The sequence below is a fragment of the Symphodus melops genome, assembly GCF_947650265.1.
Source record: "Symphodus melops genome assembly, chromosome: 12".
NCBI lineage: Eukaryota > Metazoa > Chordata > Actinopteri > Labriformes > Labridae > Symphodus > Symphodus melops.
This window is the reverse complement of record NC_136702.1, coordinates 5053050-5080939: the sequence shown is the minus strand read 5'-3', so window position 1 is coordinate 5080939 and position 27890 is coordinate 5053050. Positions and strand designations below refer to the sequence as shown.

At 41.9% G+C, this 27890-nt stretch overlaps 1 protein-coding gene across 5 annotated transcripts in view; it reads right to left on the bottom strand.

Moving 5' to 3' along the window:
- Window positions 1–1319: 1319 nt before the first annotated feature.
- Window positions 1320–27890, bottom strand: part of nalcn (sodium leak channel, non-selective) — a 75252-nt gene continuing 48681 nt past the window's right edge. For all 5 annotated transcript variants that reach the window (XM_079357116.1, XM_079357114.1, XM_079357118.1 and 2 more), the window contains 29 exons: window positions 20911–21047; window positions 19887–20028; window positions 19646–19719; window positions 18064–18165; window positions 17609–17678; window positions 17143–17234; window positions 16908–17030; window positions 16675–16731; window positions 16007–16127; window positions 15782–15913; window positions 14642–14809; window positions 13668–13772; window positions 13188–13294; window positions 12962–13082; window positions 12747–12845; window positions 12564–12657; window positions 7780–7886; window positions 7534–7608; window positions 7312–7431; window positions 7158–7226; window positions 6899–7047; window positions 6716–6809; window positions 5870–6002; window positions 4585–4700; window positions 3622–3779; window positions 3364–3514; window positions 3087–3236; window positions 2836–2953; window positions 1320–2223 (listed from right to left, as the gene is read on the bottom strand). In XM_079357116.1, coding sequence (XP_079213242.1) covers window positions 2081–2223; window positions 2836–2953; window positions 3087–3236; window positions 3364–3514; window positions 3622–3779; window positions 4585–4700; window positions 5870–6002; window positions 6716–6809; window positions 6899–7047; window positions 7158–7226; window positions 7312–7431; window positions 7534–7608; window positions 7780–7886; window positions 12564–12657; window positions 12747–12845; window positions 12962–13082; window positions 13188–13294; window positions 13668–13772; window positions 14642–14809; window positions 15782–15913; window positions 16007–16127; window positions 16675–16731; window positions 16908–17030; window positions 17143–17234; window positions 17609–17678; window positions 18064–18165; window positions 19646–19719; window positions 19887–20028; window positions 20911–21047 — 3327 coding nt within the window. In that variant the 3' untranslated portion in view covers window positions 1320–2080. The remainder of the gene's footprint in view (window positions 2224–2835; window positions 2954–3086; window positions 3237–3363; window positions 3515–3621; window positions 3780–4584; window positions 4701–5869; window positions 6003–6715; window positions 6810–6898; window positions 7048–7157; window positions 7227–7311; window positions 7432–7533; window positions 7609–7779; window positions 7887–12563; window positions 12658–12746; window positions 12846–12961; window positions 13083–13187; window positions 13295–13667; window positions 13773–14641; window positions 14810–15781; window positions 15914–16006; window positions 16128–16674; window positions 16732–16907; window positions 17031–17142; window positions 17235–17608; window positions 17679–18063; window positions 18166–19645; window positions 19720–19886; window positions 20029–20910; window positions 21048–27890) is intronic.

The window sequence follows — 27890 nt, the reverse complement described above, 5'->3', positions numbered from 1 at the left end:
TCACCTTTGTGTATGAGTTTGTTTGTGTGAGTGTGTGTGTGTGTGTGTACTCACATTGCCTGTCTGCTGGGTCAACCAAATGTCATTCTGCGGATGGCAGACTCACTCTGACCCCGATGGCTGGATGGAAAGTCATCTCGATTCACAGCAAGCTGCACACGGCAGATGTCGAGACCGTCATCACGAGGCGTCACTGTGAGTTGGAGAAAGTGCTGGGCGGCAGGATAAGAAATGACTCAGAGAGAGAGAGAGAGAGAGAGAGTGACATGGAGGAGGGAAACACTGAGAAGTATAATGTAGTCAACGCTGCAGGAAACACTGTGTGAAAATGAATGAAAAGTACACTTCAACTAAAACTTTTGGTCAGCTGTTTGCAGGTCATACATTTAGAAAAATTCAAAAACACTTGGACCGTACAGTATATTAAGAAGACAGTTTCAGCAGTGTAGTTCAGGTTATATCCAGTTGGGGGCAGTGTTATCAAGACGTGGGTTGGTGTTTGATCTGAGCAGATGTGTTCCAAGAGAATCATTAAACAGCATCTGTCCACCCAATTACCCCCTTCGTTAGTCTAATCCCATGTTTTTTTAATCAGAGAGGGGTAATTAAATTCCTCATGAATTGAGCTCGTGACAACAGAAGGGGCAACAGGCTTCCTGTAGGAATCATTGATTTATTTTTTTTTGATAATGTGTTCAAAAAAAATCTAATTAAATCTTTCATTTCATTTTGAATCAAAATGAAATTTTAAAGACGCGTTGTTTTCATTGGACAGGGAAAAGTGGTCATTGTATGAGTGACATGAAAAAAGAAACCCTGAGAAAAAAGAAAAAGTGCAAAAGGAAAGCAGTATTTACGTTTATCAATTTCTATCATTATTATAATTATTTATTTTTAATCAATTATTTGCTTATCTTTTACAACAATGATGAAAACCTGCTGGGGCCTGAAGCACTTTTCAGAGCTGTTAGGAAAGGAAATAAGGAATGGTAATAAGGAAATTATCAAACAAATATAGATGTCAAACAAATGAAAACTGTATGGCATCATACTTGACTAAGCATAAAATGTGTGATAGAAAACTTTAGTTGAAGATAAAGAAAGTTAAAGAAGTTAAAAATGTTGGAGAAACAAATCATTTAACTATTGATTTTTTTCCCCCTCCAATATTCTTTAGTGAAATTCATTTGACTCCATAAGTAAGATAAATGACTTTTAATTGAAACTTTCAGGTATGAAATTATCCTGTTTATAGTGATGATGTTGCCATGACGACAGGGTCAGTTCAAACTATTTCACAGAGAAAGTCTGAGAGCACGTTTGGTCCATAAATGCCTCACACTGTAGGCCTTTATTAGAATAATGATCACTAGATAAAGCTCCTCATTTATAATCATTTACAAAATATTCTATGATTTAATTCCACACTAATACATAAGATAGATCTGACTTTCATTTACATTCACAGTCATCAATCCAAAAGTTGCTTTCCTTTGCTTGTTTCACCAACAAGAACAAGCGGCTTTAGGTATAAAGGGACAGTATATGAAAATCTCTATTTTAGACAATTAATACTCTGAGATAGTTTATTTTAGAAACACTGATTCAAAGAGACGAAGCTTTAACATGAAAGGACAACACAAATTAAAATAGCTGCATCGACATTATTAACCAGTGTGAAACAGCAGAACAGTAAAAAACACTGAACACAAGCAGATGCATGATTGAAAAATGTTCCTTTTCACTCATGGTCTGCTTCAACGACATGTGTCTGCATAGAAAAACTCAGCAATCATTACGAGTGGAAATGAAAGAAGAAAGGGTTTTACCAGAGAGGTATAAAATAATGGCTGCTGCACGTGAAAAACAAAACAAAAAAATAAAATAAAATAAACTGTCACTAGCTTGCACATACAGCCTGCCATTCTTTGTTAACAGTCCTAAACCTGATTAAAAAAAAGACTTCAAAAAGTGTTTCTTTATTGAGGGAAGAGCAAGAAGAAAACAGAGAGCAGTAATCCAGCAAGCTTCCCTTGAAAAAAAACAAAAACAAACGGCAGGATGCTCTGAGTCTCAGTCTCTAAATGTCGATGAGGTCGTCGCCGCTCTCGTCGCTCTCCACTGTCAGCTGACGGGTCCACCACTTCTTGACCTCGGACCCTGAGGATGCCTCATCGTTGACCAGGTTCATCTTAAACCCGATGGCCCTGACACTTGTGTGTCCTGAAACAGTGTACACAAAAAAAAGACAAATTGACAATTCACAGCCAGAGTGCATTTTCTTTGTGAAAACTAAAAGGAGAGCTCGACAGGATGGGGAAGCTTTCCAACATCGAAACCAACACTGAGAGAAATCTCAGAAGAAGGACAACTGACCAACATCAATATTGCAGCCAATAACGTAAAATGAAAGTAGGAAGTAAAATGGAGCTTCTTCATGTGAATATTGAAAATGTTTTTAAGGTATACGTTTATCTAGAAGCATTACTTAATAACTCTATCAACAATGTTTACTGAGTCTATTCAATGTAATGGACTCGGAGCACACTTTGAAAGACACTATATGATATTTTAATAAGCTCAAGCTTGGTTTGCTGCCTTATCTTTTCTTTAAAATAAAGTTTTGTATTCTTATTAAACCAGAAAACACTTGTGAGGAAATCTGTATACCTGTAATAAAAAACTAATGATCATCTGATGAAGCACTGGGGCTCTAATTTTGCCTCTTTTGTGAAAAATGGTGTGAAAGCCGCCCTTTTCCAGGGCAGCGAGATACAAAAACAAAAAAAACCAAAGTGCCACTTTGCAGTCGAGAGTTTCCAGCGTGGTACACACCTCCAGGCAGACGCCACTGTCCCAGCTTCCTCTGTGGTCTCCCCAGGTCTGAGGAGTCCTGCCTGTAGCCTCCTCTGTCTGACAACGTGGGGCTCAGGAGCTGCTGGAGACCACTCATCTAAACAAAGAGGAGACATCCTTTGTTTCACATGTGTAACCGCACACCTGCCGATCGGATGATGTGCCTGCTAAACATCCCGCTGTGAGCATGTCTGAGCGTGTGCTGTGTCGCTATGGATGTGGGCCTTTACCTCAGGCTGCGAGGGGTTGTCTGGGTTGTTAGCATTGCGGTCTTCACTTGGCACGGTGGTCTCTATGCTGGGGGGGTTGAGGAAGCGGCTCAGCTCCTGCTGCTGGCTCTCTCTCAGGCTGTGGATGATGCTACACGACTGCTGCTGCTTCTACAAGTGCACACATGGACACACGTGGTCAGTGTGTGATGTGTACAGACAGGCGGCACTCGTCCAGCATGATGGTAAAAGATCCTGAGGACGAGCGTGTTTGTGTGTTGGCTGTTTGGGGACTCACCGCTCGGATGCGTTTGAGGCACTTCTTGAGCCACATGCGTATGGTCTGTTTGGCAACCTCTTCTTCAATGGTGTACTCCAACTGTTCCCTGGCCAACAGCTCCTCCAACTGGAGAGACTTCCTAATGTCCACTGAGCGATATGACAGCATGCTGCACACACACACGCACAATTGATCACTTACCTCACACGGTTTCATACTCGTTACTTATTGAGGAGTGCTGCTTGGGTGTGACGTGCACGAGGTTGTCATGGTCACCTGAGAACATCGTGAAAGGTAACGTCCCCTCCACTGTGAAGTCGCTCCATCTCGTAACACATGTGTTTGAAGAGCAGCTTGTCTTTGTCTAAATCCACCTCCAGCCGGCCTCGCAGCAGGCGGAGCAGGAACTTCACCCTGGACGTGGGGATGACACCCTAAGGAAAGAGTCAAAGCAGTCACCGGGTTAGATGAGAGGCAGTGACCTTTTGATGCTCAGAGAGAGAGAGAGAGAGAGAGACAGCTGAAAACACCCCAGATGTCTAACTGCAGTGCTTCTTTTTAATTTCCTCAGATTTGAACAAACACTTTTCCTGTGTAGGTTTACAGCCTGGAATATAGAAACAAGATGCAGCTTCTTTTTTCCCTGGCTGCATGCATATGTCATCTTTGGCAAATGTGTTCAAATTAAATCTTGAAAAGAAACCAGTTCACCTTCAAGGGTCTTCCTTTTTTTAACTCCAAACATCCCTTAATGAAGAAACTTGATTTATGCAGACATGCCTTCTTTCTTCCTGACACTAAACACACTGCATCGTTTTAAACAAACAATCATTATACGATTTTTCCAACGCTGTATTTAAGTGATTGCATAGATATGAAGTTTTCACATGTGAGAAGATTTGTTGGTACTTGGGAAGTGGCTAATGCAGGATCCAAATAAACAGGCTGAGAAGGTTGTGGTTGGACTAAAAGTAGAAATATGAACTACATCTTACAAGGAAAATAAGTCGACAATACGTCCATATGACTTCGTGGATGGAGAGGAGGAGGTCTACATTCATAATCCAGCACCCACTGTTCCAATTGCTCTGACTTCTATTGCTAAGTGCTACACTTCATTTCCTTCAGGCCTTCTCATTAGCTCTCTTCCTGCTTTTTATCTTTTTTCTATATTGTCTTCAGCTCATAGCTGTACGACTGTCACCCTCTCCCCCTCCTCTCTTATTGCTAATTTCTCACCTCCCGTTTGTCATCCACCATGTTCCAGATGATCTGGAAGTGCCTCAGGTCATTATAGCTCAGCAGCTGGTCCTCCTCGGTGGAGTAGAAGAGGGAGAAGTTCTCCACGATGATGGCTGCAGCAGTGGTAAGAGAAATGAATAATTAAAGATGCAGAATAGTCCATGGTACTTTTCTTTTTGTTGCATCAGTGGCATGAATTTAATTGTACATGAACTATGAACTGCTGCACTTAAACCCTCTATATATCTATTTCTACCAGTGAACTGCCAAACAAATGAACCATATCACAGTGTTTGCTTGATTGAATCAAACTTATATGATAATGAATCTCGGCCTTGTGGCTGTACGCCTCCGCCAACTGACTGACTTATTCAATTCTCTCCAGGTGTTGATAATGATGATCATCATCATCTTCAGACAGACTCAGAGTCCATTAGAAACATATAAAAAGCAAATAACATGGCTTTCCTTTAATGGAAAATCTGATATATTTTTTCCACGAAAAAGTGACAGGAGTAATATCTAGAAAAGTGTTTTAACAGGATGTTATAATGAAATGAACGTTTGAACCTTAAAAAAAAGAAAATCTGCAAAACGCACTTCACCATTTTTTTTTAAACACTAACACGTGTCTCTAGTCTGTCTTTGTCATTGAACAGGCTGTTTTGAGATTTTCCCTTTGTGACATCATAAAGGCCAGTAACCCCTCCCACAGCGAGGTGTTTGTTCTGCCCTCTGAGTCCCCCCTTCTCACTGTTAACAATTGGGCATAGTCCAAGAAAGCCCTTCCTCCTCATGCTCTCTGTGTTCCTTTTTATCAGCCCCGTCAGTTCACCTCGCTCCTACTCCTCGTATTACAGTTCTTAACGTGTGAATAAAGAAGGACTTCTGCATGAGGAGCTTTCATTTCATCGTGATGATAATAAGCTGAGACAGATGAAACCCTCGCCTCAGAAGAAACTCTGTGGCGCGCTTTATGAGTTGTGCAGGCTTGAGCAACATAAGGCAGAAAATAAAATAGAGCCGATGCTGCTGTCAAAGCACAACATCCTCACCCTGACTGGCTTTCACGCATACACAAACACTTGTTTTTATGCCTTTGGGATGTTACATTGACTGGAAAATTACCTCAATAAAAGTCTTAACCACAACATTTAATAGCCGAGTCATGTTAACGAGCTTTTTGTCCTCAAATTGAAGGTGAGCTCCAAATGTACAACTCTGTGAGACGAGATCTGGTGCCCATTATTGCGGTCATAAAAGTGAGCCAGCACACACTGACCTACGAGTAGGTTGAGCATGATGTAGGCGATGATCACGTAGAAGGAGCAGAAGTAGATGAGAGCGCCGGCATAGTTGCCGCAGTCCGTCTCCCAGTAGCGAAATTTATCAGGGGTGCAGAAAGGAGCCTGTACCTGTGGAAAGACATGCGGGACATCGTTTGAGTCAGTGTAGGGACATTATAATATATCAAATGTTTTACGTGATGTCAGAAAAGATGTTCCACTCAAACAACAACAAAGTTCACAGAGGAATATGTAGCCTTGCAGATAGTCGTGTCAGCACTTTTTCATTCAGGGTTTTTTACTTGTTAGAAAGCAGCTGAAGTGAAAACTGCTGACAGCGAGGTCTGTGGAGCATCCACAACAACTTGGAGTTGCTGTTAATTTTGCTGTGAGTACAAGAAACAGTAAATCCATATGCTGCCATTGTGTTTGGATTGCCGCAGCAGAAAATATAGGAGCCTCTTAAAACAAATAAAAACACGTAATATTTAAATCTCCTGTGAGGAACTTCCAGGTTTTGATGCTATCTCTCCTTGTCCTGTGCATGTGTGTGTTCGGTAGTCCCTTCTAGTGAACATGTCATCCTTCTTTATTTAAATGTCTAACATGCAGCTCATGGTAAATCTTTGGCTTGGAAGTCAGCTTGCTGTTTCACGACTCATCTGAAACCTTACATGTGGGAAGGTGAGAAGAGTATAAAACAATGATATACAAATATCTGCAATCGTTTGAGTTCATTTCATGACCACTTCAGACCTCCTCACAGGACTTTTAGAGACTGAGACTGGACACCAATGTTCTCCCCATGTGGAAAAGTGTGCTGGACCTGCAGCTCATCTTACCATGCAGTCGTGCATGATTTTGTTCCAATCCTCCCCTGTGACGATACGGAAGAGAACCGTGATGGCTTTGCCTGCCGTGGAGAAGTTGGCGTGCCTGCAACAATGTGAGGAAGACAGATGTTGACTTATCGCATCTGCTGCAGACATCACTGCGCTAAGTCACCGGGAGGAGCTGAGCCGTACCGGTTGATGTTCTCTCCATATTTGACAGTCCCGAAGAGAACGACACCAGCGAATGCGTAGCAGAGGAGGAGGAGGAACATGCCCACGATGATGAAGAAGCTCTTGTACATGCTGACCACCACAGTCAGGAGCAGCATCTTCAGAGTCACCTTCATTCATCACGGAGACACACACACACACACACATACACATACACACATTTAAACAGATTTCTTTTAGGGCTTTAGTAGATTCTGCTCTTGAACAAACGTGTACTCACATGTTTCCCACATATGGTGAAGAATCTGAAGACAATCACACACGTCCCCATCATGTAGGTGTACGCATTCTGCAGGGAGGAAATGTATTCTGTTGACTTTGTCCTTCTCAGATTGAATACAGTGTTCTCTGAATGTGAGAGTCATTCGTCTAACCAGTAAGGCAAAGTGCAAGACTATCCAGATGACGCCCAGTGATGTCACCAGCAGGTCGTAGCGGTTCCGTCTGCTCTGCCAGTAACCAGCTGGAGACATGGCTATCAGCTTCATGGTCACCTAGGTAACAGCATCAACGAGTGACATCCGACAGACGTGAGAAACCAGACGAACCAATGAAAGTTCACCAGCTATAAAAACGGATATAAGAAACACGCTCACCTCCAGGACAAATATAAAAGTGAAGACTACGGACATGGTGGCGAGAGGAAAAGTGACTTGATCGTCCACGTCCCACTGGGAAAGATCACATTCAAACGCACACATGTAAAGAAGTCGGCTTACGTTTGAGCTTCACAGCAGGTTTCAAATCAAAGACTTTAAATTTTACTTTACACACGCAAGCGGTTAAAAGAGAAAAGACACATTTGGTAAATAAATCATTAAAAAAATGAGATGAGACTCTACCTTGACTGAGAGCAGCACGGACTGCGCCAGCACCAGCACAGCGATGCCTCGCTTGAAAAAGGGATGTTGGGTGATGTCGTACATCTTGGCTCTGAAACCGCCATTTTCTGCCAGAGAGAGAGAAGAACAGAGATGTTTCTACAGAGCTACACACACACACACACACACACACACACACAAAATCAGGGTGGAGAAGGTTTATTTCAACAGCGAGGCTGAGAATGTCAATGTCTGGACTGTCTTCAGCAGTGAGCTTTATGACTCAGCTGATGCTCGATTCTGTGGTTATGTCCTTCACCATCCAGCAGGTGGCACTCATGGACTGCTTCCATCAGAGTGAACTCACAGACATGTGCAGCAGGTTTACACATTGTATGTATATAAATGCCCTTTTTTTTGTCAACATTAGGTGTAACCACGCCACAGAAAGTGTAAACGGGCCTTAGATTTTAACTTGTTGAAAAGTGACGTTACTGGCTTTAAAAGCGACTTCAACGAAAAATCAATCTCCCAAACATGAGAGTTAGGGTTGCTACTTGAGGCCATTATTAAAATGAAGCCGTTTTATAAAGGGATTTAAATAGCTAATGTGATGGGCCATTAATGGAGCCCAACCCAAATCAACTTGATGTTACTCTTCCTCCAGCAGAAAGCAGTTACTGCAGTGCGGCTCTCAAAAAAAAAAAAAAGAGAAAAAAAAGAAGAAGAAAAAAGCGGACATTTAATTCTTCATTCATGTGCTTTTGCATTTTCAAGTTTGTGCTTTTCCTCTCGTGTCACGAATCTGGCATTGCATTTGAATAACTGCATCCTGGTCACACACAAACAAATCTTGTCCTGTTTGCAAATTTCAATCAAAGCCCGTTGTTCTCTTCGAAGCAGGGGTTTTAATATCTCGTGAACATGAAATAAAGACCTAACAACCGGCTCTGTGATTACCCATGACGGCTGACCACAGAGACCATTTTTTGGGAGTACTTTGAGCAGAAACGTGTGAGGGGAGGCCATCTCTGTGCTGTAATGATCTGCCAGTAGTGAGTGAGTGGTGCCAGTGCCGAGGGGCCTTTGGACGTGGATCAAAGTCATGTTGGTACTGCTGGTGTCAGCGGCACTGCCGACTGAAACTGAGGCCATTGATTTCCTGTTACTTCTCAGCCTCAGCTGTACTAACAGGACATTTCCCACCATGCCTCTAAGGCCCTTTAAACTATTCTCACGACTCTAATCACAGAGGGAAAGAGCAACAGAGTAATTGTACAGTAACCCCGAGTGTCGACGATCGATGGTAATATAGAGTACAAGCGTGGATAAGACTTAAGTGGACTCGACATCCACCTGGGTTCCGCTCATCATATAAAGGTGAATTTAGAGAGCATGAAGCTGAGAGGTGTGAAAATTTGATAAATTCTGAGAACACGTTCCCTGCAGAAGGCTGCGTGACATGCATGATTCAGCGACTGAGTCATCCGTGCTGTCTCCCCTCCTATTCGGCTTTTTCATTAGCGGTACAAGTCGTCATTAACTCATTCTCCGCCATTGACGGAATATTCCGTCATTTGGAACCCAACCGTTCCCCGCCATTGACGGAATATTCCGTCAATTGGTGTTTTCAGTGTAATACGATAGGGGGCGCTCTGGCGGACATTGTGAAAAAGTTACAGGACTGTGGGGTCAAAAACCAACAAACAAGACCACCCGCGGGAAAGTAGAGAGAAAAAAAACAAACATTTTCTTCGTCCTTATTTTCCAGCGGGCGGTGTTCTATCAGTCTATATGTGAGTTTGACGCGCGTCAAAAAGTCAACATTAGCCGTATAGATATGAGATAAAAGCTCTTGAACAGTACAAACATGCCGGCGCCAGCAAGGAGATATTCGGCTGCGGAAACTACAGAGTTAATTATCGATACAGACTCTGATAATTCACTTTTTGACCTCCGTGAAACTGATCTGGATGAAGACAGCAGCGGCGACAGTGAATGGAGGGATTCAGGACGTGTCAGAGGTAAGATATGATCACGTTATTTTTTTATTCACCGTGATAGCATATGCATCTGATAATTCATGAGATAACGTGACGTCGAAATAACATATCTCTCAGTTTTGTACATAAACTATGTACAAAACGAATTTTTGACGGACATTTTATTGTAATTTCCAGACACAGAGTCCAGGTCTCCAAGGTCCAGACATACACCTAGGTGCAAGAGGTGAGTCATGATAACATATTTTATTTAGTTTGATAGTATGTTACTTGGATTGTATGATTATTAGATACTACAAGACAAGAGCATCTGCTAACTTGTGAGAGAAGATAAAAAAAGAAATAATTTAGCTTTCATTTTGTACACAAACTATTTACCAAATGAATATTTGTTTGACATTTTACTGTCATTTTACACACAGAGTCCAGGGATTCAAGGCCCAGGTGTCCTTTACACAGAACTACTCAAGGTGAAAAAGGTAAGATATGATATGAAGAGGCCGAAAAATAACGTTTCTCTCTTTGTGCACATCACACTGTTGAATAAAAAAAAATGTCTTTCTAATTATTTACAGGTCGAACACAGCAAAGAGGCAGAGGTCGGACCTGTGGATCTTATGGGTGTGGTGGAGGTCAAGTACCTGGTGACCAAGCAAGAGGGTCTGTAAACCAGCCAGGTGCAGGTCCTGGTCCAGGTAATCTGATGTGGAAAGAAATGAACTGGCAGCCAAAAGACTTTCCTTTTCACTGAGAATCCTGGACCTCTAAATGATGCTGCTGCTGGTCTTGATCATATCATTCGTAAGCCTGACCTTGAAATGTACTGGTCTACAGATGACATTTTGGTCACCCCCTACTTCAACAAGGTCATGTCCCGCAACCGGTTTGAAATCATATGGAGATTTCTACACTCCAATGATTATGAATCAAGGCCAGCAAATAGCACTGACAGGTTGTACAAAGTCCGCCCTGTCTTATATTACCTTATATCTAAATTCAGTCAAATGTATCAACCTAACACCAACATTTGCATTGATGAGGGTATGCTTCTGTGGTGTGGACGGCTAGCGTTCAGGGTATACAATCCCCAAAAACCTGTCAAATATGGGTTCAAATCCTACATCCTTTGCGATTCTGACACAGGGTACTGTTACAACATGAAACCCTATTGCGGAGAAGGCACTTCCCTGGGAGACACGGTTGTCTCTCTTGATCAGGTTTTTGTTCAACTAATGTTTTATTATTGAAAATAATAATGATATTTAAGTGTTTGTAAAAACAAAGTATTTCTGAGTGTATAAGAGAAGAAAAATGTATAATATAGTTTGTAAATGTTGTAGTGCTACACTATTCAAAGAAAATTAATAATTTTATGTAATCATTTTTATTTATTTTAAAATATAACTGTAGTTGGCAAATGAAAGTAAAAAGAATCCAAATGTAAACTCAAAATCACTTTTTTTTCTTGAAAATAAGTGTGTTTTACAAAAGTGCTGTTTTCTCAGCTTTTTGTCCGGAATGTGTTTTTTTTGTGAAAATGGCCGATATTCAAGTGCTGATAAAAAAAGATTGAATGAAGTTTGAATAAAATAGTTTTTTGTATATGAAAGCAGAGGCTCTGATCTTTCTTTTGATGTATTCAATATTTACATATTCAAAGAACAAAATATTCTGTGAGTCTTGAAAAATTGGTGAAAATGGTGAAAAAGGCTGGCGCTGGCTGGCAAACATTCTAGAATTCTCTGGCGGGGAAAGAGTTAAGATGATCATGTCGAATCCCTGAAGACATCAACCGCTGATGAAAAACACAGACTATCAAATATGAATTAATCATCCAGGTGCTGCTTAACATCACACGGGCGCAAACACGAATCACATGACCGATCAGGGGAAGGCGAGACTTTCACACTGTTGTGCTTGCTTTTAAGAACCTACCGGACTATCAGGACTGATACTGCTGCTGTCTATGAAGGGAGACGTAACATGTGACTGATAAAGCTTCTTATGCAGTATTTTATACCAGGTTTTCTTGTTGTTGTTGAGTGTGCACACAGCTCCTCATGTGTGAATACTTTAACTTTTATAACACTGCCACATGTCTCGACAATCAACTTCAAGAAGAAGCCGGACTTCTAATACACAACAACAGAGGAGAAACTAATCCTTTTCCTCACACAGTTTATATCACGCACATAGACTTGTTTGCTCAAAGACGCTTTTTCCAAATCTACAGCTTTGTCAAATGTCACGACACGACTCCTTTCCACTCGTTTTAAAGTTCATTAAGCAAATGGAGCAATTTAAAAAAAACAAAAAAACGTAACTGACACTGCCATGGGAAGTAGGAGTGCAGTGAAATATCTTTGTAACCTAGCGTGAATAAACACTTGTGGGAAGCTCTCTGACGTGTAAGTTTTGGAGTCTGACAGCACAAAAAAAAAAAAAAAAAAAAAAACATTAAAAAAGAAAGTTAAGGGACACAGGCACGAGGAGTCAGAAAAGTTTACGCTTTCCTACTAAAAAATTACGTAAAGTAGACAGACAAAATTCTACAGCATACCATTCTTCTGCTCTGTTGTGATTCTCTGATAAAAGTGCAGCAGACAGTGCTGAGAGTAATACTAAGAGATTCAACGATTTTTCAAAATCCTCCCAAGATTGTTTTATTTTAATCACGTGTTCTTTTCTAAAGACTCAGACTCATATTGGCAGTATGTACTTTATCTGTGGAAGAGGTATATATCAGTGTGCAGGTAATCAGTAGTAGACAAAGCTTGTGTTTATTTTTTTGCGTGTGAGCACCTGGGCGAGGAGGCAGGTGGAGAGGTTGGGCTATTTTCAGACGACTCTTCAGATCCTCCCATCTCCTCTGGTCTACTGTGAGGAGAGCTGTGCCCTGATGATGAGACAAACAACAAACTTAAATGTAGCAGGTTGAGTTAAACCCCCTTTAAGTCCATCTGTATCTTCATGCATTGGTCTTACCTTGTTCTCGTTAAAGTTTGCAATCACGACACCTACGAACAGAGTGAGTCCGATCATGCATCCCAGAAACACAAAGACATGGATGTAGATGCCGTGGATCTGCAGGTAGAAGGAGTATAAAGACTGTTACAGTGTTCTTAAAATGCCGTGAACGAAAACTGCAGGAGTGAAATGTGAAGGTTAGGTGAGGTAAATGTTAAGGTAAGGCTCAGTACCGGTCCAACTCGGTGAATTATGACATCCCGGACTTCCACCCAGCCTTTGAGCGACAACACTTCAAACAGAGCCAACATGGCATTTCCCACATTGTCAAAGTTGAAGTTACGAGGGTTGGCCCTTAAGGACAGACAGAATGGACCAATCAATCTCTGGCTGAAGAAAAAAAAAAAACAATCTTAAATCAAGCAGTAATAATAAAAAAAACAAAAAGTGCAGTTTTACCAGACTCTTGGGACCCAGAAACCAGGTTTCTTTTCCCCAGGCTTCAGTTTCAAGTTGAGGTTTTTGGAAACGCTGACATTTATTCGGAAAATACCGTGACACTCATCCTTTGAAGACGAAACAGCAGAACACAAAGAAAGAGATCATTGAAACAGAAAGCAGGGCGGTTACTGCAGAAGTTTACTAAGCGAAATAAAACAACACAAACAATTTCCTCGATCAGTTCATTAATTTACAAAATGAATAAAATATGACTTGGGGTAATGCACGAGTGAGGATTAAACTGTCAGACATAGTGTATTGTATGTAGCTGGAGATTTGCTGTTGCATATACTATTACAAGTGTTGAGCAGTAGGATAAAAGGACTTATTGGCATATTGATTCTTCAGGGGAAACCCCTTGTACTTATTCAGCCTGTACGTCTCTGCAGGGAGCATGCAACAGGAGGTTTAGAGAGGAGATTAGTTTTCTTGCAGTACCCGTCTCAGGATGTGGGGGTCGTTGCACTTGGCAAGCTTTCCGGCAAACAGTTGAACTCCGAAGCTTGCGAACACCAGCATTAGTGTGAGGAGCAGAATGGAAACCTGCAGGAGAATCAATCAGGAGTTTAAAGAGAGACAGTTCCACATAATCCGAGCCTGTGAGATTACAGAGCAAGCTCAGGGGTGTCAGGTCGCTGTGGATGTAGAGACTTCAGCTGGGGAAAGTCTAAGACAGCCGCACAGAGAATCTGAAAGTAGTCCAGAGTTCTGATAACGTCATAAAGCCTATGTGTTGGAAAGGCAGACGGAGAGCAAAACCAAGAAACGGCAGCGAGTGTTATATCAAGAAACACATAAATCCAGTAAATTTGAATATTAATTAACAAATCCCGCTTACATTTCTGCAAAGCCAAATGTAAATTAAATGATGTTTTTAAACATCAAAAGACAAAGACATTGCGTCTCCTATCAAAGCTTTCAGACAGTTTCCTCCTCATTTCTTTCTGCCAGTCAGATGAAGAGCGTGTAAAAAAAATGATAAGAAGACGTGCTGATGCTAACGTGCATCTCTGCCAAGGGCCGAAACCCCCCCCCCCCCCCCCAAAAAAAACCTCACAAACATGGCGTGAATTTTTTTTCTTTTTAAACCTTCAGTAAATTAACCAGGCGATGAAAAACTATTGAAAATACTAATTCAATAATAATTCAAAAATAGCAAATACTAAGTATGCATCTATTCTACAACACACAAACAAACAAATCTGACATGGAAAAATAGGGCCAGATTAAAATATGGGTTGACTAATTTAACAGATGAATTTACACGCAAAATAAAAATCATCTTTCTTTTTTTTTTCTTCCTAACAACGATGTCTTTTGAGTATCTTTGGACCAAGACATTTTTTCCACTCTTGAATTGGTATTAGTCTCTAAATGACACATCGGTCAGGCTCTGATGATCGACCACTAACCAGGAAAATCTCCTTGAATCCTTTCAGAACCTCCCGCACCACCTTCCTCATCTGGGGTACCAGCTTGAAGATCCTGAGCGGACGCAGGCTGCGCAGCATCATCAGCAGCTGAGCCCCAGACTCAGGAGGGACGTCAGGAGGCAGCCAGCACAGAAAGATCAGACTCACCTACAGAGAAATGCCAGGAAGTCTTAGTAAGGGAACCAGTCATACACTTGGTTTAGCCTACAGCTAACAGCTAACAGATCGGGTTGTTCCGTTACAACAGGAGTTCAACAAGATGCTTCTGTTGTCAAGATTCCTTTGGAGTGGAGTGTCTTCAGAAAAAAATCATCCACCAGAGAAGCTTGGTGACAAGTGAAGAATGAAACATTAACTGGCTTTTTAACAGTAATTCCCATCATAACTAACAAGGAACAGTACGCAGAAATGTCTTGCAATGTATCTCATAATGTATGTGGACATAAAGCAATTAAATATGGATGAAAAAACACGCCACCACCAAGCAGCAAGCTCTCTAATGAAAAATGAAGCCAATGCAGAAGTATAAAAAAAACTCCTCGAGTGTCCTCTTGAGACGGGCTGCAGACGCAGAGGAATCCCCTCGAAGACACGTGTTCAAATGCCCGTTTTTACAGCATGAAAATGAATGAGGTATCAGTAGCTCCTTCCTTTATCAGTCACACTGTAATATGCTTAATGAGGGGCGTGGCTCAGTTAACTGACAGGCCACTGAGCTGATCGGCTTCAAAGCGTATCTTCAGGAAGTAATGGATGACATCACTGAGATTATGTCCATGTGTTATATTTGGCATATGTGACCCGGGGTTTTTGCCTCTGCCTCATCAGTGTCCATTTCTTCTTCTTTATACTTTTAATACTACTTGAAAAGTCTTTTGTTTTTCCTTTTCGTCTGCATGTCGTTACAAACTTTTTTGCTATCTGACCTGATTACATGACTGACATGCAAGTAATCAGATTGTTTCAGGACAAATTAGATCTCCCCAAAGTAGGTTTAAATAAGAAGAATGCTTTTGCGACCGGTCTACTATTAGGGCCTTTTTTCCCCACTCATTCATCCAGTGTAATCACCCAATATGCTTAAATGCAGAACTTGTTGTTTTGGCTGAGATTCCTCACAAGATAGATGAAGATGTCCATGACTCCTCCAAAGTCTCTGATGACAGCAGTAGGGGTGAAGAAGAGACCGTCGGCCATGATCTTCAGGTTGAGCTCGATGCTCATGAAGATCACAAACACGTACTCCCCGATCTGAAACACAGGACACAGGCGCTAACGGCATCTGTCCCTGGTTATTATGCATCTGCTCTCTCGTTCTGTTCAGCACAAAAATGTTTTGAATACCTGCAGCGTGGGGGCATGCATGACCCTGGTGAAGGGTGATTCAAACATCATGGAGATGCAGGAGCAGATGGTTACTACGATCATGACCCAATCCAGATAAGTGACGAGGCCCAAAAGATCGCTGTAGGGACACACGTGATCATCATTTTTTTTTTGTTGAGAAAATACATAGAAAAAACAACATGTTAGAACAAAGTAGGTCAAAAAAGAGATTTCATATGCAAACCAGTGTCTACTCAAGGATAATTCAAGAGTAAGAGGAGGAGGCAGACAAAGACAGAAGAGGATACGTGTGTGTGTGTGTGTGTGTGTGTGTGTGTGTGTGTGTGTGTGTGTGCAGGCCAATCTTTTCTACAGCAGGTAGTCAGTATTAAAAAAAAAAAAAAAAAAAATCCCCAAGCTCTAGCACTATCTGATACAAAAGGACCTGCTCTCACTTTAATAATCAGCCTCGGTGCTCGGCTGAATTACAATCAGGATTGCATTATGGCTGAAATCTTTTTCACAGCTCTTCACTTTCACAATTTTTTTTGAAATCCTCAGCCCGGCGCTTTTAATGGAGAAGCACAACAGGCGCATCATTTGGCTCCAGAATTAATGAGGATTTCACTCATGTAGAACCCACAGATCAATAAGCAGTGAGGGAATCAATAATTCATCACACTTACTACAGCTGGTGGTACTTAGTGTTCTTCACTGCTCCCGTTATGGGGTCCGTTTTGGATCTAGATTTAAATTCACACAAATGAAATGAATTGTAACATTTTGTAAAATCCGCATGACCAGGTGTTTATATGTAAATCCCTTTGAGGGTTGAATGACACAGATGTTGAATGTTGAAGTTATTGAGAGTCAGGAGAGACTATAAAACATGTTCAGACTGTATGCAGAGTCTCCTCACGCATTGAAGCGAGCGCGAACGATCATCCTGCAGAAGTTCCTGAAGCGGTGCTCCCGGCCCACGATGAAAAGAGGCTTATCAAAGTAAGGATGGTTTTCTCTCAGTTCCTCCTCCTGGACTTTTCTGATCAGATACAAAAAGAAAAACACCGAATGTCAATAAAACAGTCAAGTCGAAATGTGGCTCGTCCTTTTTTTAAAACTTTCATCCTCATAGCAAATGTTTGTGTTGTTACCTCTTCATCTCTGCTTGTTCTTTCTTTTCTTGGATCATCTTGATCTCGCTGTCCTCTCTCTGCGCGTTACGATAGCGCACGGTACTCGAGTGCTAGAGACAAGACGATGAAGCTAATAAAGGAGCGTTTTATTGTAGATGTTTGTATGTCCGAGATAATCTCAGGAACAAGGTTGTTAGTGTTTATGAGAACTAAAGAAAAGTAAGAAAAACATGTCAATAAATCTACCGTTTACAGAAATATAAACATAAAATGAGGCTTTACAAATATAAAACTAATTGAAATAGTTTCCAAAGTAACAAACAAATATAGAGACACTGTCTTTAGTTTTCTTGTGGTAAAATAAACAAGCGAAAGAAATCAGTCAAACAACTTTTACCTGGCTTAAGGAGTTGCGTTAAGTTCTATTCCCGGTACATGAAAGTGTGATGGTTTTTTTTCATTATTGTGTGTATTTATTTCTTACATCCTGCGTGAGCGTCTCCAGCGACTTCCCTCGGCTGATCCTCTGACTGGTTGAGCCGTGTCTCAGAGACCTGCACACGCAAAGACGGAACTTACCAGCCAGTATTAGTTTGTTGGCGGACATCGTGACGTGGCACGCACCGATGTGTGTCTGTCGCCTCTCATCTGTTTAATTCTGACTGGCTAGTATGACTACAGTAAGTAGTGATTCAGAGAAGATGTTTTATTATTGGGCAGAAGGAGTCACTAATTGGACAAGAGGAGGGACTATTAAACACAATGTAAAAACATCAAATCCAATAGATCATTAAAAAAAGACAGGAAGCATTATGAGGAAATAACAGGAAAAAAAAACAGGCATGTTAAAAACTTAAAAAATTGATATCAGTATCGGTGCATCTCTAATGTTCGTGTAGGAGTTTCTTCATCTGTTTTTGTGCGTGCGTGTTCTCAAACCTGCGCTCCTGCCGTATGTGATGCTGCACGCTGAGTATGGAGCGTTCTTTGGCAGGCTGGCCTTCAAAGGATCCACTTAGCATACGCTGCCTGGTACAAGCACTGGAAAACACAAACCCAGACGTCCTTTATTTCTCTCCTTGTGATCGATACAATCAAACACACGAGTGTGTGTGATCAGAACACAGCTGGAGCTGGTCCATGTTTCTGAATAAAAGGCCATATTTGGCTTTCCTCAATCTTGGCCCATAAGAGACGCGGTCCAGGCAGTCAGGATCCAATCATTCCATTAGTCAGTGAGTGTGTGTGTTTGTGGGCATCCCTGCCTGTCCTGGCTAACAGCAGAGTCATGTACCAGAACAGAGCTAATGACACTGGGCACAAGCAGCGTGTGTACCTTAATCATTAGAGAGATTCAGAGTGATTACTTGTTTATTGGCAGTAAGCATGCATGAGTGCCTGCGTATGCTGGACTGTTTGCACGTCTGTGTGTGTGTGTGTGTGTGTGTCAGCGTTGGTACAATTGTGAGAGCCTAATTGTGTGTTTGTGTGGAAGACGACAAGCCAGACAGAACGTGTTATGACTGCTGATATGCTGTCTATCTTTCAGACTGACTGAATAAGGGTGGGGGGGTGGGGGGTTTGGATTGGACATGGTGCCGGCGAGATAATCTACACTTAGTGCCAGCTCTGCCGTGCTGAACAGCAAATTATCCATTTACCTCACCATGACAGTAAATGAGTCTGAAGTGGGTCTGTGTGGTGTGTGTCTTAATGTGTGTGCATGAGAGAGAGAGAGAGAGAGAGAGAGAGAGAGAGAGAGAGAGAGAGAGAGAGAGAGAGAGGGAGGAATTAACAACATCAGAGTGCTGTTGCAGGAGAGCTCCATCTAATATGCACACACATTATTACTTTCACCCACACAAAGGCTGCCATGTGTTTCATGACTGTGGATGATGCATATTAGACACATCGAGCTGAGATCTCTGAGGATGGTGTCAAGCCCAAATCTTATGATGTCCTGATTAATAATAAAAGACAAAAGCAACTGAGAGTCATGAATGTGGAGCAGTATAAAACTGCAGACTACACGTGCCTTCACATGTGAGTTAAATTCAGGCTAAAGTCGCTAAAAAGCAACACGCCTTTAAGATGTGTCCATCGTTTAAAGCTCCTGTGAGGACTTTTTACCTTGTTATCAAACAAAATGAAAATAATAGTGGTGCCTCTCTATGACCTACAAAAGCAAGCAGGATCAAAATCAAAAGGATAGACCATTTATATACACAAATGTTTTAATGTTTATAACTGCTTCTGCCGAGTAGGTCCACAGGGGGCGCCAAAGTGGACACATATATATTTGGGATTTCATGCCTTTATTTGATAGGATATTGGATAGAGAAGCATCTGAACCCAGGGCGACCTGTCGGAGGAGGATCGCCGGCGTACATGAGGCGAGACCTGACCATTTGTCCATCAGCGCTGCTAATTTAAAGGACTTTGAAAGACCCTTAAATTCAACAGCAATGATCTGAGTTGTACAAAAACAAAGCTTACTCAGGAGGTGTCGCTGTGTTCTTACCGCAGGATTTTATTGATAGTAGTTTCTTTTTCCAACAGGTTTCGAGCTCGGATACTAAAAATTGACCTGCGAAGCTGAGAGAGCCAACAGTGAGAGTCCATTACTTGTTTTTGTTCAATGAAGAAAATGCTGCTTCTGTACTTCTTGTTGTTGATATCTGTCTCCTGTGACACGTTGTTATGTGTCTCTGTGTAAGAGAGACAGAGCAGGTGTGAGTACGTGAACGATCATGGGAAAGTACCTTTTGGTCGATGTACTTGTTGTCTTCGATGGCGGAGCGTTTGGAGTGGTCACAGGAGGAGGAGGAGGCGGAGGGGAGACGCCGGAACAAACAGCTGGTGTCCTGCTGCTGCCGATCAATGAACTGCTTCATAAAACTCTCCCTGGAGTGCACAACAAAACAATGCACGCATAAAACATTGACGTGTGATGCACGCTCTCCTACTTAAATAATCCATGTGTTTAAAGGGATTCAAAGTGTTAACTAAGCTATAATACAGCCAAACCATCATGGTGCATATTCTTGCTGCAGATTATGTCAGGGGAGGCTCTTGCTGCAGTGGCCCGGCAGATGGGCTGCAGGGGAGGGAGGGGAAGGAGTGAAGTACTTCTCTGTGCACTAATCAGCAACTAAATGATTAAACTGATTATATCTACTTTGTTGGACACCGTTAGGCTCTCTTGCTGAAAACTGCACAAGACTGTTTTTAGGCCTGATGCTCTTCACTGGTTCTTCTCCTATGTCATGTCAGTGCTGGACAAAACACTTGAAAAAGGTTTCCCATCCTCAGTGTTTAATGATCACTTTGCTTTAATGGGGTGGGAGTTTTGGGAACTTTCTTTTTTTTGGACGCTACCCACACGTTTAGCTGCGTTGCTCATGCCGCGAATGCAAGATCCCTACAAATTATACCTCTTGTGAAGGTGACTAATCAGGCTTCCCGACGATATCTAATACAACACCAATTAGTAATATTAAAGGGGTGGAATAACTGACCAAAATAACGCTTCCAAACTTTATTTCAGGAGTTTATAATCCTTCATTGATCCCCAGTGGGGGAAAGTGTTGCAGCAGTAAAAAGACAAAAATAAGAGCATGTATATAAAATCAGAATAGATATTGGTTATAAAGCAGGGGTTTAACAATTATGTGGTGATGCTTTTGTAATTTGTTGTAGAATGATTTTTTTTCAGCAGCACAGCACACATTTAGGTAGATCTGCATTTCTAAAAAAAAAGGTAACTTGTATGAATTGGCTGCTTACCTGATCCGAGGCACAGTGAAATCAGAAGGGAGCTTGGAGATCTTCACCATCTGAGGCCTGTTTGGAAACTTCTCAAAGATCCTGAGTCTCAGAGGGAGCTTTTCTTTGGTGTCAGCGTTTGCTTCGCTTTGCTTGAGCTGAAAGAAGAGAGAGAGAAAAAAAAAAGCCAGTTTAGGCAGAGAAGAGAGAGAGAACGATAAGATACTGTGAAAGAGGGGAGTCAGCCACTGGATGAAAATGTAGAAGAGAGGGATTAAAATGGCAATATCAAAAGGAAAGAAGGACACAGTTACTGTACAGAACTGCATGAAGTTACCCTTGGTGTTTCAGGAGAGAAAGCTTTTATCAGGGTTTGATGAGTGCAGCTTAATGTTTCTGCCTGATGATGGCAGCAAAACACTTACCTACCACACACTACACACCACACAGTGCACAGACAAGCACATTTAGCATGAGATCCCACTTACTTTTCAGAAAAGAATGGAGGAGGCAACAAAAGAAAAAGAAAAGATTACTTTGGAGTGGTTAATGGACAAAAAGAAAAAAAAGAAAAAAAAGAAGAAAAAAAAGAAAAGAAAATTAAAGTCAGAACAGCCTGCACATGTGCAGTCTGGTGAAACAAAAAAATGACAAAGGGAAATGGAACCAATTATTTCCATTTAATTACATATGCGGAGGCTGGATGAATTTCCCTTGCAGGTATTCTCTGTCTGGGTGCCTGGAGATAACCCTTGATGCATTACAGATTAGGGCCTGGAAGTGAACTGCGTTTGGAGCGCTGGTGAGTGGCAGCTTATCATGCAGAGCAGGGAACCGCTGGGAGACACGGGCTGGCTGAATTTCTCTCCGTCAGTCACGCGGTTCGAACGTCTTTCTGTCTTGCAATGCAAACACTTTCCATGTGCAATGGAATACATGTCAGCGCTCGTCTGACTGCAAGTGCTCGAATGACTGGAACGGCCCCTCATATTGAGGGGAAGGAGAAACCTGACATTGGAGGGGATGGAAATCTGCCCATCTAGTTTCCTTTTTCAAAAAGACTGAAATACGGGAGATTCTATTTTACCCTGAGTGGGATGAGTGGTGAGTGGCATGCTGTGAAGACAGAATTATGCACCAGTATTTGCTTGCCGAGGCTTTCTGTCTATATTTCTGAATCCCAAGATAGACGCGGGATGGAGAGATGAAAAGATGGAGTGAAACAGAGCATGAAAAAAGAGAGACAGAGGAACACATGGAAAAATAAGTAGGAGACAACATGTTTTAAGGCGAAGAAAAAAAACCCACACCAAGTGGATTTTGATTATTCCTGCATCGAAAAATGAAAAGTAAAAATGTGTTCCGCTCCTTTAGTGCTGCAGCTCTCTGTGTGAAACTTGTAGAAAGTGCTGCAGTCATCTTATACAGTAACTTTACATTTGGTTGCTGAAATTCCCAGCAAGAAAAACACACGCAAACAAAATATCTACAAACGAGCATACACAACAAACTCGTACACACACATGCACGCACGCGCACACACACACAAACACACACAGTGTAGAATTAATATGGGCCATACTGTTCCCAAAGGTCCTAATCAATTGGGCCAACTCAGCGAGATGTGCAGTTTATCAGAGGCTCCGGGCACCTTATCTGCAGCAGTGTCTCGTTACAGCAAAACTTTCTGTGCTATCCATTGTTCTTAACTTTTCCCCCTTTTCTAACGTTGAAAAAAAAATTGCTAACTCCTGTCAAAGAGAGCATCAATCCGCATCTCTTATACAACACTGCACAGTCGCTCTTACTAGATTCTGTTCATCGCCTCCATCCCTCTCTGATCTCCTTTTCTTTCTACTTCCCAGGAAAAAGAAAGCTGCACTGACAGGAACACACTTTGATATTTAAAAAAAGACTACTAGGTGTGAGTGGTGCTTCAATTTATGTTTATTTTTTATTTTTATATGCTGCATCTGGGAACCCACCTACTGTGAAAATAAATGAGAAGGCACTGAGTTTAATTCCAATTTAACCCAGGAAAGCAAATCAGAGTCCACTCCACCATGAACCAATACATTTTTTTTTGAATTATTATTAGAAGTGATATGATGCTTTACAAATCAGCAAAGGAAGTCCAGGAGGCTTATGTAAGCAGAAAGGTTACAGCAGCAAAATAAACTGACACTGTGTCAGGCTTATCTGTGAAAGATTTGTGTAGGTTCACAAGTAAGCTGCCATAAATAACTATTGTCCTGGGCCTTCCCATCTGGTCAATAAATGAGATCGATGAAACATGCAAAAGCTCGGGAAAAGAGCACACCAGGAAGATCGATTCTCTACAGAGAATTGGTTTTATGTGTTACTGTATCACACAAGACGAATGACTGTCTCCAACAAATACACACCAACATCATTTCATGTGCAGTTACACATTTCAGACTTACTACGGAGCGTGACAGTCGCGGTCTGTAAGTAACCGGAACTTTGAGACTAAGGAGATTCTTTCTTCCTCTCAGAAGTGAGAACTGTGTGGATGCCTAATCAGAGTTTTGAGATTAAATTTGACTGCTGCCACTTAAACCCAAAGACAGCTCAAATAAACAGCTAATGTTGCTCCGTTGCCCAAAACAATGGGGTGGTCAATGTAAAATGGTCACGGATAAACATTATTACTAAGTGTGCGTTTGTGCATGGGACTACTCTATGCATTTCACCTACTGTATGAATGTGTCTTGGTGTTTTCTCTTTATGCCAAAGTCAATGGGTGATGAATCAAAAGTGGTGTCTGGCTTGCCTCAAAGGAGATTTAGTGTACGCTGGTGTAACAATAGAGCCGAGATTAATGTTTTTTGCCTTGAGACCCATTCAGGTGACCTGCCGCTGCGTCCCCCTCCATTCAAGCCAATTTCAGGCTCGGCTGAGCTGGGGAGCTTTCCGTCTGGGATTTCTGCAGCTTACCTGACCGACGCTGAAGTGAGAGAAGAAGAGGAAAAAAAAGAAAAGAAATGCTGGCCATCAGCGTTAGACCGAATTCAGTCACAGCCATAATTCAGTGGGTGCATAAGAGAGGAGATAAAGTGGTCAGCATTAAAACAGTCTCAGACAAACTGCTGAAGAGTCTTATATCATGTGGGATGAAAACCAGCAGGGATAAAATGCATTTAAATTGAGAGAAAAAATATTTTTTGAAGAGACAAAACTCCTGAATAATGTCAATCAGGCTGTCATACTGAAGCAGCTTTAATACACAGCTGCAGGACTGGCCAAGATCCCCCCCCCTCCAGTCTGTGTCATGCTGATATCATGATTGTGATGTCTAGACTTCAGTAATAGCTGAAAGTGATTAGCCTTGAACACCACTGTGTTGAAAAATGTAGAGATGCTATTTGCAGTTTTTAACACCAGGAGAGATAAAAGCCTGTACGCATTTGATATTAAATTATTATTATTACACCTTTAAGAGAAGAGGAGCAGCTAGAAACCTTACCCTAACCCTTCCCTAACATTAGCGGCAGTTCGGCTCTTATCTTAAGTCCTATTGCCCCACAGCCTTAGTACTCTGTCGACCAGCACAGTGGACGGATGGCATATCTTATCTTAGTGGAAAGTGATTTGTCCGTGTTTTGATCACGAAAATGAAGATTGAGTTGTATGTGTCATTTGAAACTAAAATATCAGCCAGGGCTAGGTGTAACCACCGCAGGTATGAGGACGTCAAGCAGCAAGAAAGGCCGAGGCCTGGTGATGCTAGCAACGCTAACGTTAGCAGCATTCTGACACTGTTTATCTGCAGACACTGTGACCCCGGGTTTAGCAGTGTTCAATACATTGTGCTCAGTTTGACTGTTTCATGAGTGTTCTGTCAACTTCAGTCCAGTTGTCTTAATTGAAGTTATAAATTAAGCATCGATGACCGAGCCAAGAGGATCATCGCTACATCGCATTTCACCGTTGGAGCTGACAACCAGACATGCTAACCAACTCAAAATCAGTTCTTCTTTGCGGCTCTTAAGGAACATTCGCTATTGGCGTCCATGATACATATTAACACATTGTAATCTACTAATTTTGTGAATGAGCATTGACTGGCACGTCTGCCAATATCTAAATACTTTTAGCTTATCTGCTGTCTTTCTTACTAACATGACCCAAACAGGCTGTGCTTCACGCTGACCAGGAAGTGGGCAAACATAAACTTTTATCTAACTTAGAGGCAGTAAACAGTTCAATATTACCTCATTGCTATTTAACAAATGAGAAAAAATACACACAAATCACAGCTTTGTCTGCACAAAAAGAAAAAGGTCAAAATCTTTGACCTCTCTGACAAAATCTGGTCATCTTTGCCTTTAAGCATGAAAAGTACAAGCACTAGTTGTTGACTCATTATGTCTGTAAATACTTGTTATATCCCTAATTCCGCTTTACTCTCTGATCAGACCAGTAAAAGTGCCTCAGAGGCACGAAAAGAGAACATATGAATATCTGTGTTAGTAACCACCAGAACAATGAGGAACTGATGAGCAGCCGCCTACAGACCTGCTGCCTACACATTCCCAAAGTGTCTGAGGGAGGATATGTACAACCTTCTGCATTTTACCATTCAGACATCAGAGCCTGCCATTCACCAGAAAACAGCTGTGGATGTGTGATCACAAACTGCCCAGTCTGACTCTATGTGTAATCAATCTTTCAGTAAGTTGGTGTGCTACAGTTTTAAAAATAATGAAAGTACAAGCAGAAATCTCCAAACATGTGCGGTCCCTGTCTCACATGCTAACCTATTCACACGTTCCCTCAGTCTTGGTTGGGTTCCCCGGGCCTTGGGCCAGTCGAGCTGTAACACCCAGGGGTGGAAGAGCTGAGAGCGAGTCAGCGGGGTCGCCCTCTCCTCTCATTAGCCGAGTAATGAGCCGTGCTATGGAGCTGCTGTAAAGCCACACAGCCTGTAAACCTCTAATAACCACCCACCCAAAAACAACTGCAGCAACCGTTTCTATCATTCATCAACATCCAGGACTGTATATGTGGGTGAATTGTGTCCATGCAGGTCTCGTGCTGTGAGGACATCTGTTGGCATGTGGTTAAAGCTCTTGCCATACATTAATGTCAAACAGGTCTGAAAAGTCTCTTTGACAGATGTCATTCCCCTTTTATTCCACATGTTCCCTGCCTGGCTCCATTACATGCTCTCAGTAAAGTTGACTTAGGACATCAAATGTTTTCACTTTTTCTTTTCAAAAGCTATGAGTTTCAACGTCAGAAAAATATCTACAAAAATATTTTTGCATATCCAAGTATCTATGTTTTAGCCAAAATATCAGCGGGGATATTTACTTTTAAAACTGAACAAATCAACAGGTTGCAAGTTGTTCCTTGTAGCTGAGTCATCCCTGTTCCATCTTTATCTATGGCAGTGCTTTTAAGAATCCAAATGCTTTGAAAAGGCTGTATAAAACTCCCTAGTCTTCCTCCGTTTTTTTTTTTTTGCTTCGTATCGTTCCTTTTTTGTTCTGCACCGTCTGTTTACAGGATTATAAACTCAAGTGGGGAGTTTACAGAAAATACGCACTCTCCGAGCAAAACTTATCTGTGATTGCAGCCAAGAGGCAACACGCAAAAAAAACAAGTCATTTTATGTTCAGATAATGTTCTGACTTGGTTTGATTGTGTATGCGAGTATGTTTGTTATGTGTGTGTGTGTCTGTGTGTCTGTGTGTTAATGCTAGGTTTCAAACATAGCCGGGTCACAGGGCCCGGAGTGTTGTCCAATAGAAAACTGAAGGTGACATTGAAAAGATAAAGAGCACATCGTTTTTGGAACCTCGAAGAAACACGCTCCCCTTTCCTCTGCCTCATCCGTCTTCCTCGCCTTTCCTCTCCTACCTCCACTAAATCCCCAAATGTGACTTTTGTCCTTTTAATCACGTAAATGGAGGACAGGCTTTTAGTCTAATTCATAAATAATAAAAATCCTCGGTGGGAAGACATAGCACAACCACTCCATTACTGATTTAATCTAACTAAATTCTCCTCAGCAAAATGCACATTTAGTTCCAGGTGTGAATGAGTCAGAGGGAGCAGGCAGACGTGCACGTGTGAAAAACACGCAAATGCAAAAAGATGCTGTGAGGACCCCTCCCTCTTTGCTCCCACTCTGCCCGTCTGCTTCTCTCTCAGTACTGTCTTATGCTGCACTCCTGTTTCCGACTTCATGTTCTGACGTGGACAGGCGATCGTGTACATTTTCCCCATGAACACTATAAATGAAGAGGTCCTCTTTCAGGTGCTTGAAGCTGGCATGCTGGTGACCTGCTCAACTGAACAGGGCCATCGGGTCAGTCCCAAAAAAAACATCCCTCCTTCTCTTTATTCTCCTCTGTTTGTGTTTCCACTGCCTTCACCCCCTCCTCCTCCTCCTCCTGTTTGATCTCACACCATCAATGCCAAATTCACTGACAAATTTGGAGCGAAAAGATAGACGCAACTCAACAGCCGACCACACACTGTCGACGCCATGTGTCTCTCCACGCCGCGTTTCGACAAGCCTGACACGCTGGGGGCAGCAATCTGATTACCTCTGTGTCACATCGCACCATCTGTCTGCGGCGCGGCTGGAACTCCCCACAGTGTTTCCTTGAGGATGTTCATGTTGTCACTGAGCTCTCCCTCGAAAACATGTCGGTTAAACTGATAATAAATTGGGGATAGGAGAGAGAAGTCATGCATTATACGTCCTCGTATCCCAATTGATGCGTACGGGAACCTTCTGCTGCACAGAGAGACAATCATTAACACAAACACACACTTACACACACAGCTGTCTGGTCCAGGCATAAATCCTTAAATAAATCCATAAATCCAACATATCATAATTCCCCTTTTTGCATGTGCAGCTCATACACTAGATGGCAGCATGGTTAGCCGGTACAGGCTATGAAACAAAGCAGGCCACTTTGTCATATGCAGCTTTAAACTGAACCAAACTTAATCTGACAATT